Source organism: Rhagoletis zephyria, unplaced genomic scaffold, assembly GCF_001687245.7.
Source record: "Rhagoletis zephyria isolate East Lansing unplaced genomic scaffold, Rhagoletis_zephyria_1.1 Rzeph_scaffold_01084, whole genome shotgun sequence".
Lineage (NCBI taxonomy): Eukaryota > Metazoa > Arthropoda > Insecta > Diptera > Tephritidae > Rhagoletis > Rhagoletis zephyria.
This window is the reverse complement of record NW_016158168.1, coordinates 5605-21396: the sequence shown is the minus strand read 5'-3', so window position 1 is coordinate 21396 and position 15792 is coordinate 5605. Positions and strand designations below refer to the sequence as shown.

General features: G+C 32.4%; 1 protein-coding gene across 1 annotated transcript in view; it reads left to right on the top strand.

Annotated features, from left to right (window-relative positions):
* Window positions 1–11694, top strand: part of LOC108362745 (RIMS binding protein) — a 79838-nt gene extending 68144 nt beyond the window's left edge. The window contains exons 16-17 of the mRNA XM_017615864.1: window positions 10428–10594; window positions 10707–11694. Of these exons, the coding sequence (XP_017471353.1) occupies window positions 10428–10594; window positions 10707–11340 (801 nt within the window). The 3' untranslated portion in view covers window positions 11341–11694. The remainder of the gene's footprint in view (window positions 1–10427; window positions 10595–10706) is intronic.
* The last annotated feature ends 4098 nt before the right edge of the window (window positions 11695–15792 follow it).

Genomic DNA, 15792 nt, shown 5'->3' with positions numbered 1-15792 from the left:
ATATATATATATATATATATATATGTATATATATACATTACTTTGCCAGTACTCTATCACCATTCCCTTCTCTTTACTCCACCAAACCAATTTCTGCTATCTCTTTTAACTATAAATATTTTATTTGAAGCAAATTATTTGGATTATTTTTCTACTTTAAGTTCATTTGATTTAGTTTAAGTTGGTGTTTTGAAAAAAAAAAAATTGCCAATCTTTTATTACAGCAATCTTCTCTAGAACTAGAATAATGTTTCCAATTGCAAAATTTGATAAAAAAATATTTTTTCAATGTCGAGCTATCAAGCTATTCAATCGATAATACGTTTTTTTTAGTTGATTTTGTCACCTAATATCGAGTGAGCGAAATAAGTCCTTATCTTAAATTTTGTACGAGTTTGAAAGTTTAAACAAAAGCCGCTGAAATATGATTAAATATTTTGTATTAGCAAAAAATAAATATTCATGAATTTTTAGTAGTTGATAAGAAATATAACTTAATCAGACAATTATATCTTATTGCTAATTTTCCTAAAACAAATTTATTAAACAAAAAAGTGAATTGCAAACAGTTTTTTAACGCCTAATGAACTGTGAAAGCAATGTACATATGTCTAAATCTTAGTACCTTACTTTGTACAAAAAAATTTATTTAGAATTTTAGTACAGAAATCAAGTTCCTTAAAATATTGGAAATATATTTTAGTACTTCAGGATAGACATATAATAATATACTACTTAGTAGTAACTTTGGGGATCTTAAAATATTGGAGTATAGAACTCAAACAAGTTTTTAGGTAAATTTTAGTACCTACTAAATTTTGGTACATATTTTTTAGTACGGAATGTTTCTACCATAAACGTTTAGTACTAAATCTGGGTATTTAAAATTTTACGTCTTTGTACTAATAAATAATTCTAAATGTTGACATAAAGTATTTTAAAACTTTAGTAGTTTTTAGTTTTGATATAAAATTTTGAATAGTTAAAAATACTAAACTCTAGTTCCCTAAAAATTTGTTTAAGGTATCTTTTAGTATTACATATTAAAATTTAAAAACTTGAGTACCTTAAAATTTAGTACAAAAACGGTAATTTAAAATTTGAAAATGTTAGTATAAAGATTATACCAAATGTTAACAAAGCGGTATGCAATGGACGGCGCTAAACTTTCCTCTGCACGAAAAGTTTTAGGATGTTATCCGCGAGTATTTATTTTTTGGCAACTACTAAACTATAGTTTCGTCTGGAACAGCTTTAAAATAAATCAAAATAAGTCTTATATTTGGCAATTTTTTCAAGCTCGCGTTTTTAAAACAGTCGCCATGAACTTATTTCCAAACTAATTTTCAAATTTAAAAATAATCTTTTTAATTTCTTTTATTTAATTTTTTTTTTTAAATTTTTTTATGGCATATCGTCGCTCATCAAGCTACAGTTTCACAATTTCTCAACTCAATTTACAGCACAATAATACGAAATTGACTTAATAGTCAAATAGTCAAATTAGCGAACAAATCAAATAATTAAATCATCATACAAAAATTGGACAAAGAAAACTTTGATATAAAATAAACAACTCGATAAATCAATCAAGCATCTACTATATACAGAGATATTTATGAAAATATAAAAACGTATCAATCAATCAATACCGTCATATTGTCAGTATACTTATATATACTTATATATTCAGCAAACAATAAACTTAAATATCAAAAAACAACTTTATGTATAGCTAGCAACATTTTGAACAAAACTCTTGTAGTTAGCATTACCAAATATATTCGTAACATATTTTCTACCTTAGTACTCGTATTAGTTGAAGAAAAAACAACAAAAAAAANTTCATAATCCAGTTTCTGCATGCACCTTATTAGACTATTTACTTTCCTTTGATAACTTCTTGCAGCGTTTTCGAGGAGACGCCGACCAGGCTGAGCTCCCGCATGGATTTTTGGAGATTAAGAAATTCACCTAGTCTCGTATGTTTTGTGCGCCGAGGCCCAAAAAGGAGGTATTCAATTTGGTACAACGGCTATTGGTAGCCATTTAGTACCCTTTTCTTCAAACTCTGTGAAGAAACTTAATTATTACCTAGTCAGAATTTAAGTACAACTTTTGTACGCAATAGCAAACCTTCTGCCTCTTCCAAACCATTAGAGAAATTTGGAGAGCAATAAAACATTGTGCTATTAAACGACTGTTTGCGTACAAAAATTATTCAAATCGCCAAATAACTTTTTTTCTGTATAAATACATACGATAACAGTCAGTTTCGGATCACTTCAGCGGGTCGCTTTATATTCATAAGGACCCACTCGCCACAGTTTTATATGTACACATACGCTCACGGCAAAAAGTACTGGCACAAAGATTTTTTCCTAATTTTTTGTTATAATATTATGGGTTTTTCCGCTAATTTCTTATAAAAACAAGGTTCATAACACAACAAAAATACATAAACATATAATTTCTAAGCTTTTTGTCAAACTTAGGAAAATTCCATAAATGAAAAGGCATTTTTTTAGCTCATTAAATTATAGTATAATAAAATTAAAGTTTTAAGTTGCAAAAAAATCGCGTTGATTTTTTGAGAAGAAAATGCGTTGAAAACAATTCTAAAAATCCGATTAAAAAACTGAACATTTATTTAATTTTTCTTAGTTGTCCACAAAGTTTAGAAATTATATTTTTATGTTTTTCGTTGTAGGCAGTATGAATGCATGGTGAAATTTTACCAGGTATAGTAATTAGAGCGAGAAGAAAGATTTGACACTTGAGATTGGCAAAATACGTGATTTTCTACGATTTCCAAATTCTTGATGAAGACATTCCTTCTACCTGGAAAAGGGCAAAAACTCGTGCAACGTTTGACAAATTTAAAGATGCAACAAATAAATATGCAGAAACAGTTTTTGAAAAAATTAATACGGAAATACAGATTTACAATTTGAAAAAATCGGAAAACAAAAGTTGTGACGATGTTTTAAAATTGTGGGAGAAAGCTAAAAATTTACCACTTCTTAGAAGTCTTTCAAGGCAAATTTTAAACATACCAGCTAGCTCAGCAACTAGTGAAAGAGTTTCTTCTGTGTTACGCAGAATTCTGGAAGAAAGACGTACACGACTGCTTGGTGAAAACCTCGACAAAACATTATTTTTAAACCAAAAATATGAGCTAATGTCATTTCAAAATTACACACGTTGAATGAATATTGATACCAATTCTTTTTTATACTCGTATTAGATACATATGTAAGTATATCTGAAATTTGTTAAAATAATAATAGTGCCTTCAGCCCTTGCTAGGCGTTTGGCCAAACTTTTGTAATAATAATTGTGCGATAAAAGCCTATTTATATGAAATGCTATTTATATAAAAAATAAAAATGTCCGTGAGAAACATGCGTGAGCGCGCGTGACTGAAAAAATAGGCGTCGTGGGCGTACATGAACGTGATTGAAAAAAAATATAGCAAAGCGATCAACGTGAGCGTGCGTGAACGTGAGTGAAAATTACTCACGCGCCAATCTCTATTTGATACTATCTTATTTGAAAATTTCTATAAGATAGCTGAATCTCAAGAGAATAAAACGAGAAAGCTGTTTTATTACTTCACTTGTTTTTAATTTCATCATGGTATGAACCATATTTCTATGAAAAATTAGCAAAAAGGAAGCTGTTGCATATATTGTGAAACACTCTCTGTGCCAATAATTTTTGCCGTGCGTGTGTGTTTATCTTCTTTTTTTCCTCAGAACCCTCCTGCCTTTTATTTAATCGCACAAATTCGCACATTTTCATTAAATCAGCAATCACCACTTACATTTTACATTTCACTAAAGCAAGCAGAGCGAAATCCATAGTAGTAGTTGTAACAATCAGCATCTATACATGCACACACCCACATACAAACACATACATATGTATAAACTAACTCTTAATACAAAACTACGACTTGCATAATATCTAATCCACACACATACACGTGTATATACAGACATACATACATGCAACATAATCTATGCAATCTGAGCAATTAGCGATTTTGCTTTTATAATCCCAAATACAAACCCCAATTATTATAATTATTTTCATTGAATAACAGCCAAATACCAAAAAATTTCTATTTTGTAAAAATCAAAATTTAGTTTCATTTAATGAACGTGAAAATACATGTATTTGTCTTACAATTTTTTGATTGAGTATTCAATATTGGGTGTATAATGAGTGTAATTATTGTATTAAAAGACTTCTATGTGATTCACTGTATAATGTGTACAAAAGAAATTATGGAAATTATCAATATTTTCTTTTAATTAGTGTAAAAAATTATTTGTACGTTTTTTCATATTTTACTTTTGTTGTATTGACTGAATACCCCTTTTTTGTGGTAATGGAATTTTATTTTTTCAAATGTATAAAAGCTTTACCGAAACTTTAGTATTTTTTAAAGCTTTTTTGTACTTAATTTTACATCAACATTAGTTTGAGTGCTAATGCCACATTTAGACTTGTATAAACGTATAACTAACTTGTCTCTGTGAAATAGCTGCTTTATTTTTTTAATTTTCACGCGCCCACAATACATCCCTCCATGTGCGATCTCCCATGCTCACTTTTTAATACATACTTGTGTAGTACCGTTATGTGTTCAACGTAATTGCCGCTGATTATTTCGTTATTTCTTCTTTTACATTTACTTCTACGTCACCTGTCAGTTTTGTTTTATTTTCTTTTTTAAACTACCAATTTGTTTATTATTATTGCTTTTGTTTGTTTAAACCTCCCTCCTTCTATCGCTTTGACTATGAATTTAAAAGAACTGTTGGCTTTTTACTTTTCTACATATCGTTTTTTTTTTTTGTTTTGAAGAACACCGAATCTCCAGAAGTGACGTTATTTAAAAAGAAAAAAATTATAAAAATTCCTACTAGTTCAAAAATTTAGTTTCAAACACTATCCACATTTTTACAATTTCGCAAACTCTAAGCGCCGAAAAGTAATTAAACACATATAGTTATTAAAGAAAAAGAAACAACGAAATTTACTCAATTCTTGCACATCAAAAAAAGTTGCATAAATCTAGGCGTACGGCCTTCGTAATTGAAATCCAGGGCAAAATATATTACGTAAAATAGTAACTGCTTGTTTTGTTTTTATTTTATAGTTAATAAACAAAATGAATACATTTTCTTGCATTTTGTTTTCCTTTTAAATATTCGTCGATTTTCAAAAATTAATAAAAAGTAAGCAACACTTATTAATTGCTAGAAAAGTATCGCGTATCCAATGAATCTGCTACCACCAAAAACTCCACAGCCAACACCAACCAACCACTGATTTCACAATTCTCACCTCACTCTCGACAAGGCGTTTCGTAACTTACCGCCGTATCTCAAATTACCGCTCATACATACATACATACATACATACGCGCGTACTTACATAAATTATTAAATTTCTCACATACATACTTACATACTTTACCTAGTTCTTTAACTTAACATATAAATTTATAGAATCGCTTATATGCTTTAGCTAACTAAAAAAATTATATAAATAAATACGAATACACGTTTGGAAATCGGTTATCTATTGTCAAATACAATTATTGTGTAAGACTTGTCATTTAGTTAAGTTTAATTGAGTTGAAAAGAGTTTTGAGTTATGAGTTAGAAAATGAACTATTTATCCGATATATATTCAGATATCTGCTATTTGAGTTTTGCTTCCTGTTTTAAGTAAAACCTACTTGTTTTCCTTAGTACATATAAACGAGTTATAAAACTAGTTCCTTTAGAGTGTTAAAAGTTCGAAAATGTTATGAAAACGTTGCTAGTTCTACATATAAACCCAATTTTCTAACTATATTTTTCTAATTTTTACTGAAGATGTTTCGAAGCCGCAATAAAGTTATAATAAATTATACCTTAAGTTGTTTAAATGATTTACGATTCAACAAAATCTTTATGAGTGAGATATAAATGTGGTTAACAAGGTTTCACTTTAGCTTTAGGTAGGTCCGTATTTGTAGAACCACAGCAAAGGTTTGCAACGAAACTTTTTTTTTTTACAAAACCGAGAAGATGCGAAAAATTCGTCAATGTGTGTTTTGTTTGAAAATTTTGTATAAGCGATATTTTCGAGGTGTATATTGTATGATTAAAAAAAGAACTTTTATGGGATATTCTATTAACTCTTTGAACTTTGAACTGAATACATTGGATCCAGCAAGAAAATGGGCTTACAGCAGAAAACACATGATTTTTTATAAAAGTTTTTCTTAATAGTAGTCTTGAAAGCCAAACTGGCCAACTCCCATATTAGCTCAGGCAATAAAGACAAAAAAATGCCAAACTTCAGAATACTTAAGAGAAAGCTGGATTTTTGCATCGATCTTTCATTTGTGGTTTTAAACAATACACCTAAACTAGAGCTGTTACGAGTTGCTAAAGATAGCGGAAGACGAGATTTTGCGAAAATCGTGTTAAAGCTCAATTTTTACAAAAAAATTTTCGCCAGCGAGTTTGTACAAAAAAACGTTAGGTAACTTTTTTCCTATGAATAACGGTTCTCAAAGAAATTTCATGCAAAAATATATAGAAGCTTAAACCGCAGGTTGTCGCAGTAGCTCCTATAACTCGCGTTCGGCTGGAACTTTTATAGCCTAAACTTTAAACTTTAGGAATAAAACGAATACCTCCTTGAATTTGTGTACATACATCTACGGGCTAATGGGCATTGGCAACGAACTATTACTATTTTTTTTTTTAAACTACCTTTAAAAAATCGAGTGGATTATTACTATGATCAGCTTTCTCTCTCGTTCATCGTACTATCTTTGCACAAGAATGGCATCCACTTTACGAGTCCTTGCTTTATTCGCGATTTTTTGCTCTACAAAAGTAAATATAGCATTTTCAATGTTACCGCTGAAGAGCAATATTTCGTATTCTAAACATATTTAGTGATGCTTTCCAGTGGGAAAGGTGGTAATGCATTACATGCGTGATAAATAATGTAATGTATTTCTAAAGAGGTCTAGATTCTATTTCTGTTTAATATGTAATCAGAATTCTAATGCATCCAAAAAGTCGGAAAAATTTCTTATTAAATCGCATTCATTTTTGCATTACTGGTAATGCCCAACTTTTCCTACGACATCGACGTGGGCAAAAAAGTAATGCATTTTCGAATGTGAAAACGGCTGTTTTACCGATAATTTTTTCGATTACTATACATTACTTTTCCCGCTGAGTTGTGGAGCGTTTGATGGCATTGGAAATGCTTGTTTTTTTCGTAGCTGGGGCCCAGTCTCGTGTATAAATCAACTTTTCGTAAGAAAACTTAAATGCTGCTTTGAAATATGCTAAAATATCGTTGGTGAACCTAAGCCATGGATGGTATCGATAACACCATCGATGGTTTGCCAACCCTAGTATAGACGTAAACAAAATAAAATAAAATAAATTGTTGAAGAATTTTAGGCCCGCCTTTTCTTTTTGTATCTTTTATTTTCGTTACACAGTATAAAGTGCAGTCGGTGACTAAATATTGTGTAGAAAATAAAAACAAAAATCTATATTAAGTATCCATGGTCTGCTTGCTTTTACGTCGTCCAAAAATGGTTGATGTTTCTTGGTTGTTCTAAGGCATATTAAATAGGTAGTAGCAGAAGAGCAGTTGATTTGATTTTTTTCACATTATTTGGTCTCTAAACTGTCACATAATAATTTTTTTTTAGAAAAATTCTTAAATGGCAAAAGGCATTTGCATGCGAATCTTCAAAGAAGAGTGTTCGAAAGCAACCTTTGGAACGTTTGCTTAACCCAAGAGCTCAAAGGCTGATTACTAGGTCCTCTATTGATGCTTCTGGAGCGAAAAAAAAGTTACAAAGAGCCAAGTAGTTTATATTTCACATCGCTCACTATNGAAGAGTGTTCGAAAGCAACCTTTGGAACGTTTGCTTAACCCAAGAGCTCAAAGGCTGATTACTAGGTCCTGTATAGATGCTTCTGGAGCGAAAAAAAGTTACAAAGAGCCAAGTAGTTTATATTTCACATCGCTCACTATGTTAATAAAAAAAAAGTAGAATTGTTTTGATAAATTACACACCAGAAGCAACAACAAAATACGCGTAAATGTTGTTGTTGCTGTAATGCTATTATCTGTTTGACATGTCTTGGGTTGTTCGAAAACTGAATAAAGGTTTAATTTCAGTAAACCATTTCAAGTAGCATTTATCATTCCTNTTAGGGGGGCCCAGTCTCGTGTATAAATCAACTTTTCGTAAGAAAACTTAAATGCTGCTTTGGAATATGCTAAAATATCGTTGGTAAACCTAAGCCATGGATGGTATCGATAACACCATCGATGGTTTGCCAACCCTAGTATAGACGTAAACAAAATAAAATAAAATAAATTGTTGAAGAATTTTAGGCCCGCCTTTTCTTTTTGTATCTTTTATTTTCGTTACACAGTATAAAGTGCAGTCGGTGACTAAATATTGTGTAGAAAATAAAAACAAAAATCTATATTAAGTATCCATGGTCTGCTTGCTTTTACGTCGTCCAAAAATGGTTGATGTTTCTTGGTTGTTCTAAGGCATATTAAATAGGTAGTAGCAGAAGAGCAGTTGATTTGATTTTTTTCACATTATTTGGTCTCTAAACTGTCACATAATAATTTTTTTTTAGAAAAATTCTTAAATGGCAAAAGGCATTTGCATGCGAATCTTCAAAGAAGAGTGTTCGAAAGCAACCTTTGGAACGTTTGCTTAACCCAAGAGCTCAAAGGCTGATTACTAGGTCCTGTATAGATGCTTCTGGAGCGAAAAAAAGTTACAAAGAGCCAAGTAGTTTATATTTCACATCGCTCACTATGTTAATAAAAAAAAAGTAGAATTGTTTTGATAAATTACACACCAGAAGCAACAACAAAATACGCGTAAATGTTGTTGTTGCTGTAATGCTATTATCTGTTTGACATGTCTTGGGTTGTTCGAAAACTGAATAAAGGTTTAATTTCAGTAAACCATTTCAAGTAGCATTTATCATTCCTAAAGTATGTTAAATTTATTACTTTATCCGAATGTTAAATCCGATTTTAAGCAAGGAAAAGGTTTTCGAGATAGCATAATAAGAGTTTGGAAGCAACGGTTTTTCTTTTAGACGTTGGGTGATTTTCTTTTTGCTTTGTAAGCCTTTGCATTGCGTTTGTCCAAGTGTTCTGAGAGGAATAAAGTTTTATAAATTACGAAGTTAGNGGTTAAATTCGATTTTAAGCAAGGAAAAGGTTTTCGAGATAGCATAATAAGAGTTTGGAAGCAACGGTTTTTCTTTTAGACGTTGGGTAATTTTCTTTTTGCTTTGTAAGCCTTTGCATTGCGTTTGTCCAACTGTTCTGAGAGGAATAAAGTTTTATAAATTACGAAGTTAGTCACCATTTCTATAGTCAGATGACCCTACTAGAAAAGGAGTTTTGGACCGACCCATTCTTCATACCCTCAAATAAACACCAATACACATAAAAAGAGCTGTAAAAATTCCCCTGTAATTTTAAGGCAGCAAAACATATACATACCTGTGTAGAATGTCATTAAATGTTCATAATTTTTAACAGGGCTTTGAACCGAACCGCGTTTTGAACCAAACCGTCGCAGTTTTTCGGGCTAAGACGCACACGAAGTAAAAGCTTTTTTTTGTCGTCACCGAGTTCATAAAGAGCTTTTACTCTATGCGCGTCCAAATTCTGGAATTTCGTTTTGAATAGAAAGCCGCCGGGCTAATTTTTGATGCATTCCTCTGCAGACGAATCTTTTGTGCGACCTATCGTTCGAGATGCATAATAAGAATGTTAGTTTAGTTAGCAGATACGCAGCAGTAAATGTCTAAAAGTGCGAGGAAAGGAATTTCTGTAATTTGATCAATTGTATATAAACCTTTCAATTTCTTAGCGTAACACGAAAACACTTGTCACAGAAATCTTGTTAACCGCATCTGATATTCTTAAAACTCAAAATAAAAGATTCAATGTAAAACTTAATACTATCCGTTCAATTATTCAGTCCGCATTGTATTATTGAATTAAGAGAAATTAAGTGGAACCCATCTTTGAGTTTTGTTGCAAAGTTCCTGTAATTATCCAATACATGTTTCAAAAAACTTTTGGTTAGTTTGTATTCCATTTTAAATTCCGCGTTCCAAGTTAATCAACGAATATTTTATCCAGTTCCACCATCTACTGTTCAACTATATCTATCGCTCTCCACTTCTCAAACCTACCTCAAATTCTGTCTCTTTGTCCACTAATCCCTTCTCATCTCACCTTTGAGATATGAGATAATTAAACTCCTCTCGTAGTTAAATACGGTCCTAAAATCCATTATTATTCATTAATCTGTTGAATTGTGTGCACATTTCCAGGGGATGATCGGTCGCGGTGGTAATGTCGGTATGCAACAGCAACTTCAACAACAACCATATGGTCAGCAACAGACGCAACAGCAACAACAACAGCAGCAACAACAAATGGGTATGGGTCAGATGGGGCAACAACAGCAGGGCATGATGGGTCAACAACAGCCGATGGGTGGACAAATGGGCCAAATGGGTGCCATGGGTCAGATGGGACAGATGACGCCACAACAACAGCAACAGCAACAGCAACAGCAACAACAGCAGCAACAACAACAACAACAGCANAGGACAAATGGGCCAAATGGGTGCCATGGGTCAGATGGGACAGATGACGCCACAACAACAGCAACAGCAACAGCAACAACAGCAGCAACAACAACAACAACAGCAGCAGCAACAACAACAGCAAATGGGTATGAGCGGACAAATGGGGCAGATGGGTCAAATGGGCCAAATGGGTGCTATGGGCCAGCAACAACCGCAGCAGCCCGGCATGATGGGCCAACAGCAAATGGGTATGGGCGGTCCGATGAGCGGTATGATGGGGCAGCAGCAGCAACCGCAACAGCCGCCCGTAACGACGCAGTCCTCTGGCGGTTTATTCTCCGGGGCGACTAGCCTACTCTCAGGTGCTACTTCGGCTGCCACCGGTGGTCTATTTGGTTCGAAACAACCACCGAAACAAGATCCAATGCAACCACCAGTCGGTGCGCAGCCAATGCAGCCAGGCCAACAGCAACCGGGCCAACCGCAGCCGGGTCAACCGCCGCAAGGGCAACAGCCACCGCCGCAGGGTCAGGGACCCGGGGCGGGGCTGTTGGGCGGACTGAAGGGCATTGCAGCGGCGGCGCCAGGCGGCGATGTACTGTCAAAAGGCAAAGATCTCTTCGGCAAATTCGGATTCGGCTTCGGCAAATAACCCTGGTCATTTTGTAGGAACTTTCTATTTGTATTGTATTTAAATTTGTATTTATTATTATTACTAATATTAACTAAAAGACAAAAACCAAAACGACAACAACAAAAATCACTATTATTAACGCTAAAATATTACAATAATAGTACATATTATAAATATGATAATAAATATGATTATTATAAATCAAATCAAGCATACGATGGCAATATTGAGTATGCTAAACTAACGGTACTTATATTTTTTATTACATAATAACCAATGGAGAATCGCAAGATGGTGAATAACGGCGAACAAAAAATTAATATAAATATTTAATATTTTTTTTTTTTTGTTGAGTAGCGCTAAAGCGGCGAATATACATATACATCGCTTAGATGAACGGTGGGCTAACGAGGGAGATGTTAAATAGAGGCGGCGAAGTATCTATAAGTGTTTGGGGGGAGAATGGACGCTTGTATCAGAAAGCGAGTCCCATAACTAAGTAAATTTAAAAATTAAAAAAAAAAAAGAATCAACCCGAACACTAAGAGAAACAAAACCTATAAAATTNGTTGAGTAGCGCTAAAGCGGCGAATATACATATACATCGCTTAGATGAACGGTGGGCTAACGAGGGAGGGCGTAAGTGTATATTGACACGGTGGTGCATGTTAAATAGAGGCGGCGAAGTATCTATAAGTGTTTGGGGGGAGAATGGACGCTTGTATCAGAAAGCGAGTCCCATAACTAAGTAAATTTAAAAGTTAAAAAAAAAGAATCAACCCGAACACTAAGAGAAACAAAACCTATAAAATTGTTGTAAAAACTAAAATGTAAGTACACAGTTATACACAGCGGTACACGTACTTACAACGTACATGACAACTAACAAATTAAAGCACATACACATATGCATACATACATACACGTTAATACGTATATACATACCGAATGACCGTCACGTCTGTGACAACAAAAATGCAATAATATTCGATTAAAAATAAAGAAATTAAGGAAAATTAAACACAAATCGTAATAATTAAAATTACCTAGAACACATTCAACTAAGATATTTCAATTCTTCGTGCGTACTTATGTACATTTACTTACTGACATACTATACACTTATACATACATACATATGTACGTACATTTTACATATATAATATACATACGTACGCATATAGATATGGACACATACATACATACATACATAATTCCATACAAAAGCTAAATAACAAAGAAAACAAATTAGTAAAGTAATACATAAATATAAATATTATGATAAATAAAAATTATTAATATTACAAATTAAAATGAAGTATATATTATATATAAATACATGAATATATTTACAAGAAAAAAAATTATTTGTTACGCACATTGTTAAATTTGCTACTGTTGCTGACCAGTTTATAAATAAAACTAAATGAATAAAAAAAATGAAAAGTGAAATATGCATAAAAACAACAAAAATGTATGCAAGAAATGAGACAAAGGCGTTGAAAACGCATAAAAAACATAAAATAAAAAAGAGGAAATTGGAAACTGAAAAAATATCTACATATTATATATTCTGTGAGTGTATGAAAAACAAATTATTAAAAACAAAATAATAAGCTCATAGTAAAAAAATACATACACACATCCATGGTACATACGTCATAACCTTAGTACATGCATTACTTTGAAGAAAAAAGAATCAAAACAGAAAAACTACAAAAAAAAAACATAAAATTGGCAAATAAAGTCCAAAACACTTGTAAACAACCACTATCCCTAAATTTTCCAAGGCAAGAAAGAAGAGAAGAAAAATGTTATTGACTTCATTATTGCAAAATGATACATTTACATGCATATATACAAACGTACACATACGAGTATAGTAAATACTTATAAAAGTGAGTGGAATGGTATAGGAAGAAATCTGCTTTAAAAGTAACATTTAAACTTGAATGCTAATAATTTACACTAAAACTTATATAAATACAAAAAAAATTTAGTTAATGCTATTTCCAATTGATTATAAATTAAAACAAAAAAATTAAACAATCTTATCTACATAACTACAAAAATTTAATATACACAAGAATATTTCTAAAACTTGCAAATGAATACAAAAATAAAATTACGCTTTTTGTTAGAAATCTGGGAGGAAAAACTAAGAATTTCTGCTTTTTTTTTATTAGTTTAAGTAGAATTTTGTACCTTATTGTTGGCTAAGATTGCTCTTTTGGTTCTTTAATCATTCTACAATTTTAACACTTCACTTTTGCAGGGAAAGCTAACATTTCCAAACATCGTATAAAAGCTTTCTTGAACCTGAAAATTGTTCCTAGCTAATGAAAAAAAATCTTTAATTCTTTAATAAAATTTTCCTATAATTTTCGTTTTCCAAGCATTATTTAGTACCTTGATAAGCTTATTAAGTATTATTGTAACTCAGAAATGTTTTGGAGAACTCCGAGTAGATATAAAATAAAAATAAAATAACCAAAAAAATAAAGCAAATTATTTTTTTTTACGGACAGGTGGTTTAAAGTACCTAATACAACATTAATTAGAACACAGTGGTCTGGGAGCGGCAAAAACACCAATTTTTCAGGCAGTAAATAAGGAAAATTGACTATAATTTGGATGCGAAGAATTATTCACCAACATGTTTGAAAATACTGTTTTTGATTCGTTTTATAACCCTGTAAAGAGTCATGAAAAAATGCCTATTCTAACGACAATCATTTCCCACTTTGTGTATTTCATCGAGTTCGAGACCGAGAACAAAAGTATGATGGAAACTAAATGTCCTTCTCGTAGTCTTGTTCCCAAGAAGGGTACCGAATGGGAACAAAATCTTCGGAAGTTTGTGCTAGAGAACGAAAGTGAGTCTAAGGACCGTTCCCACGAATAACAATTTGGGAACTAAAGTCTCATGATAGAGAATGAAACGGAAAAAGAACTTTTCTCATAGCGTTGCATTAGATTGAAATTGTTTGAATATTTATTAAAATTTATCAAACAGAACTGAAAGATAATTATGAACATTGAGTAAACGAAAGACTTAAGACACGAACTTTTCTTGCACGGAAAATTAAAAATTGTTCAATAAATGGATTTTTTGTCGCAACCAAGCGCAAAACAACGCGTGCAAAAAACTGCACTAAGACTACAGGTCGCCCATTATACTTTTTTCAGTCCTTTTTAATATGTTTTAAATCTGCACGATTTACGAATAAACCTAAGCTCAGATGTTCGTCTCTCAACAAATCGCGTTCAAATGCCTTAGGCTGTCCGCACCACGGGTCGTATGGCTTAAGACGAGCATTAGATGCTACATACGAAAGTTGTATGTTTTGATGTCGCACACGTGCATTTAAATGGAGGGCTGCATACGAGTCGTCAGCTTCACGAATTCGTCAAAGCAAGTTAGCTGCAAATCGCTTGGCATACACTGTACTTATGCACCATAAACATTGAACATTGAAATTAATTTTTTAAATGATTTTTCGAAATAATCGTATTTTTTGAATTTTAAAATCCCATAAACAAATCCTGACGTCAGAGTGAAAAACTAAGATCGCAGTTTTACTATAATTTACCCATAATGTCGCGAATATATTTGTTTATTTTTGTGTGTAAAATTTACTGTCGTACGGTGTTATAAACCAATCGAAAGCATATGGCCTATAAAATGTGTTAAACAGATGAGTGACTATTACCATTATTACTTACCTGTTCATATCTGCCAACCCGATAGGTAGGCCAGGAATAAAACAGACAACCCAACGTTAAGTTTTTGCATGTGCAAGCATATCTTGTAACTTGCAACTCAAACTGCATTTGCAATACTTGCCCAATGCTTTCTTGGAATCATTCAAATCTGCCAAAATCCAGTCTTTTAGCTCTGGATGTTTAATCCACTCTCCGCGGACTTTTTTCTTGTGTGTTTTTTGCATTGCGGAAGTGTTTATATGCAGTGCTGAAAACACGAAAAGGGTTAAACGTTAAAAAGTTAGGGATTGCAGGTAACGTTTCAGTGTCCTATCGATTTTTTGCATTACAAAATGGAAATGTAATAATATGTTTACATACCGTGATTTTAGAGGCAACATTGAGGCGAAATTGGTGTAAACCCCCTATAAAGAATTGCGATCATTGTGAATAAACTCGCTAAAAACTAGCTAAGATCTTCTAAATAAACGCTAAAAATCCCGCTACTTACCGAATTTTAACTTTTCCCGCTAAGTACACGAAAAAACCGTAAAGAACTAGTGGAAAAATTCTAAAATGGCAACACTGGTTGGTAGCTAGGCGTACGGTCGCTTAGAAAAGAGGAGGAAGAAGAAGCTTGTTTACCATTTTCCGTGTGCGTGCATGCATTTCATAAAAACGATTAGATAAAACAATAAAATTCGTGCAAATAATTGAGAAATAACTGAAAATGAATTAAAACAATTACAATTTTTCATCACTTGC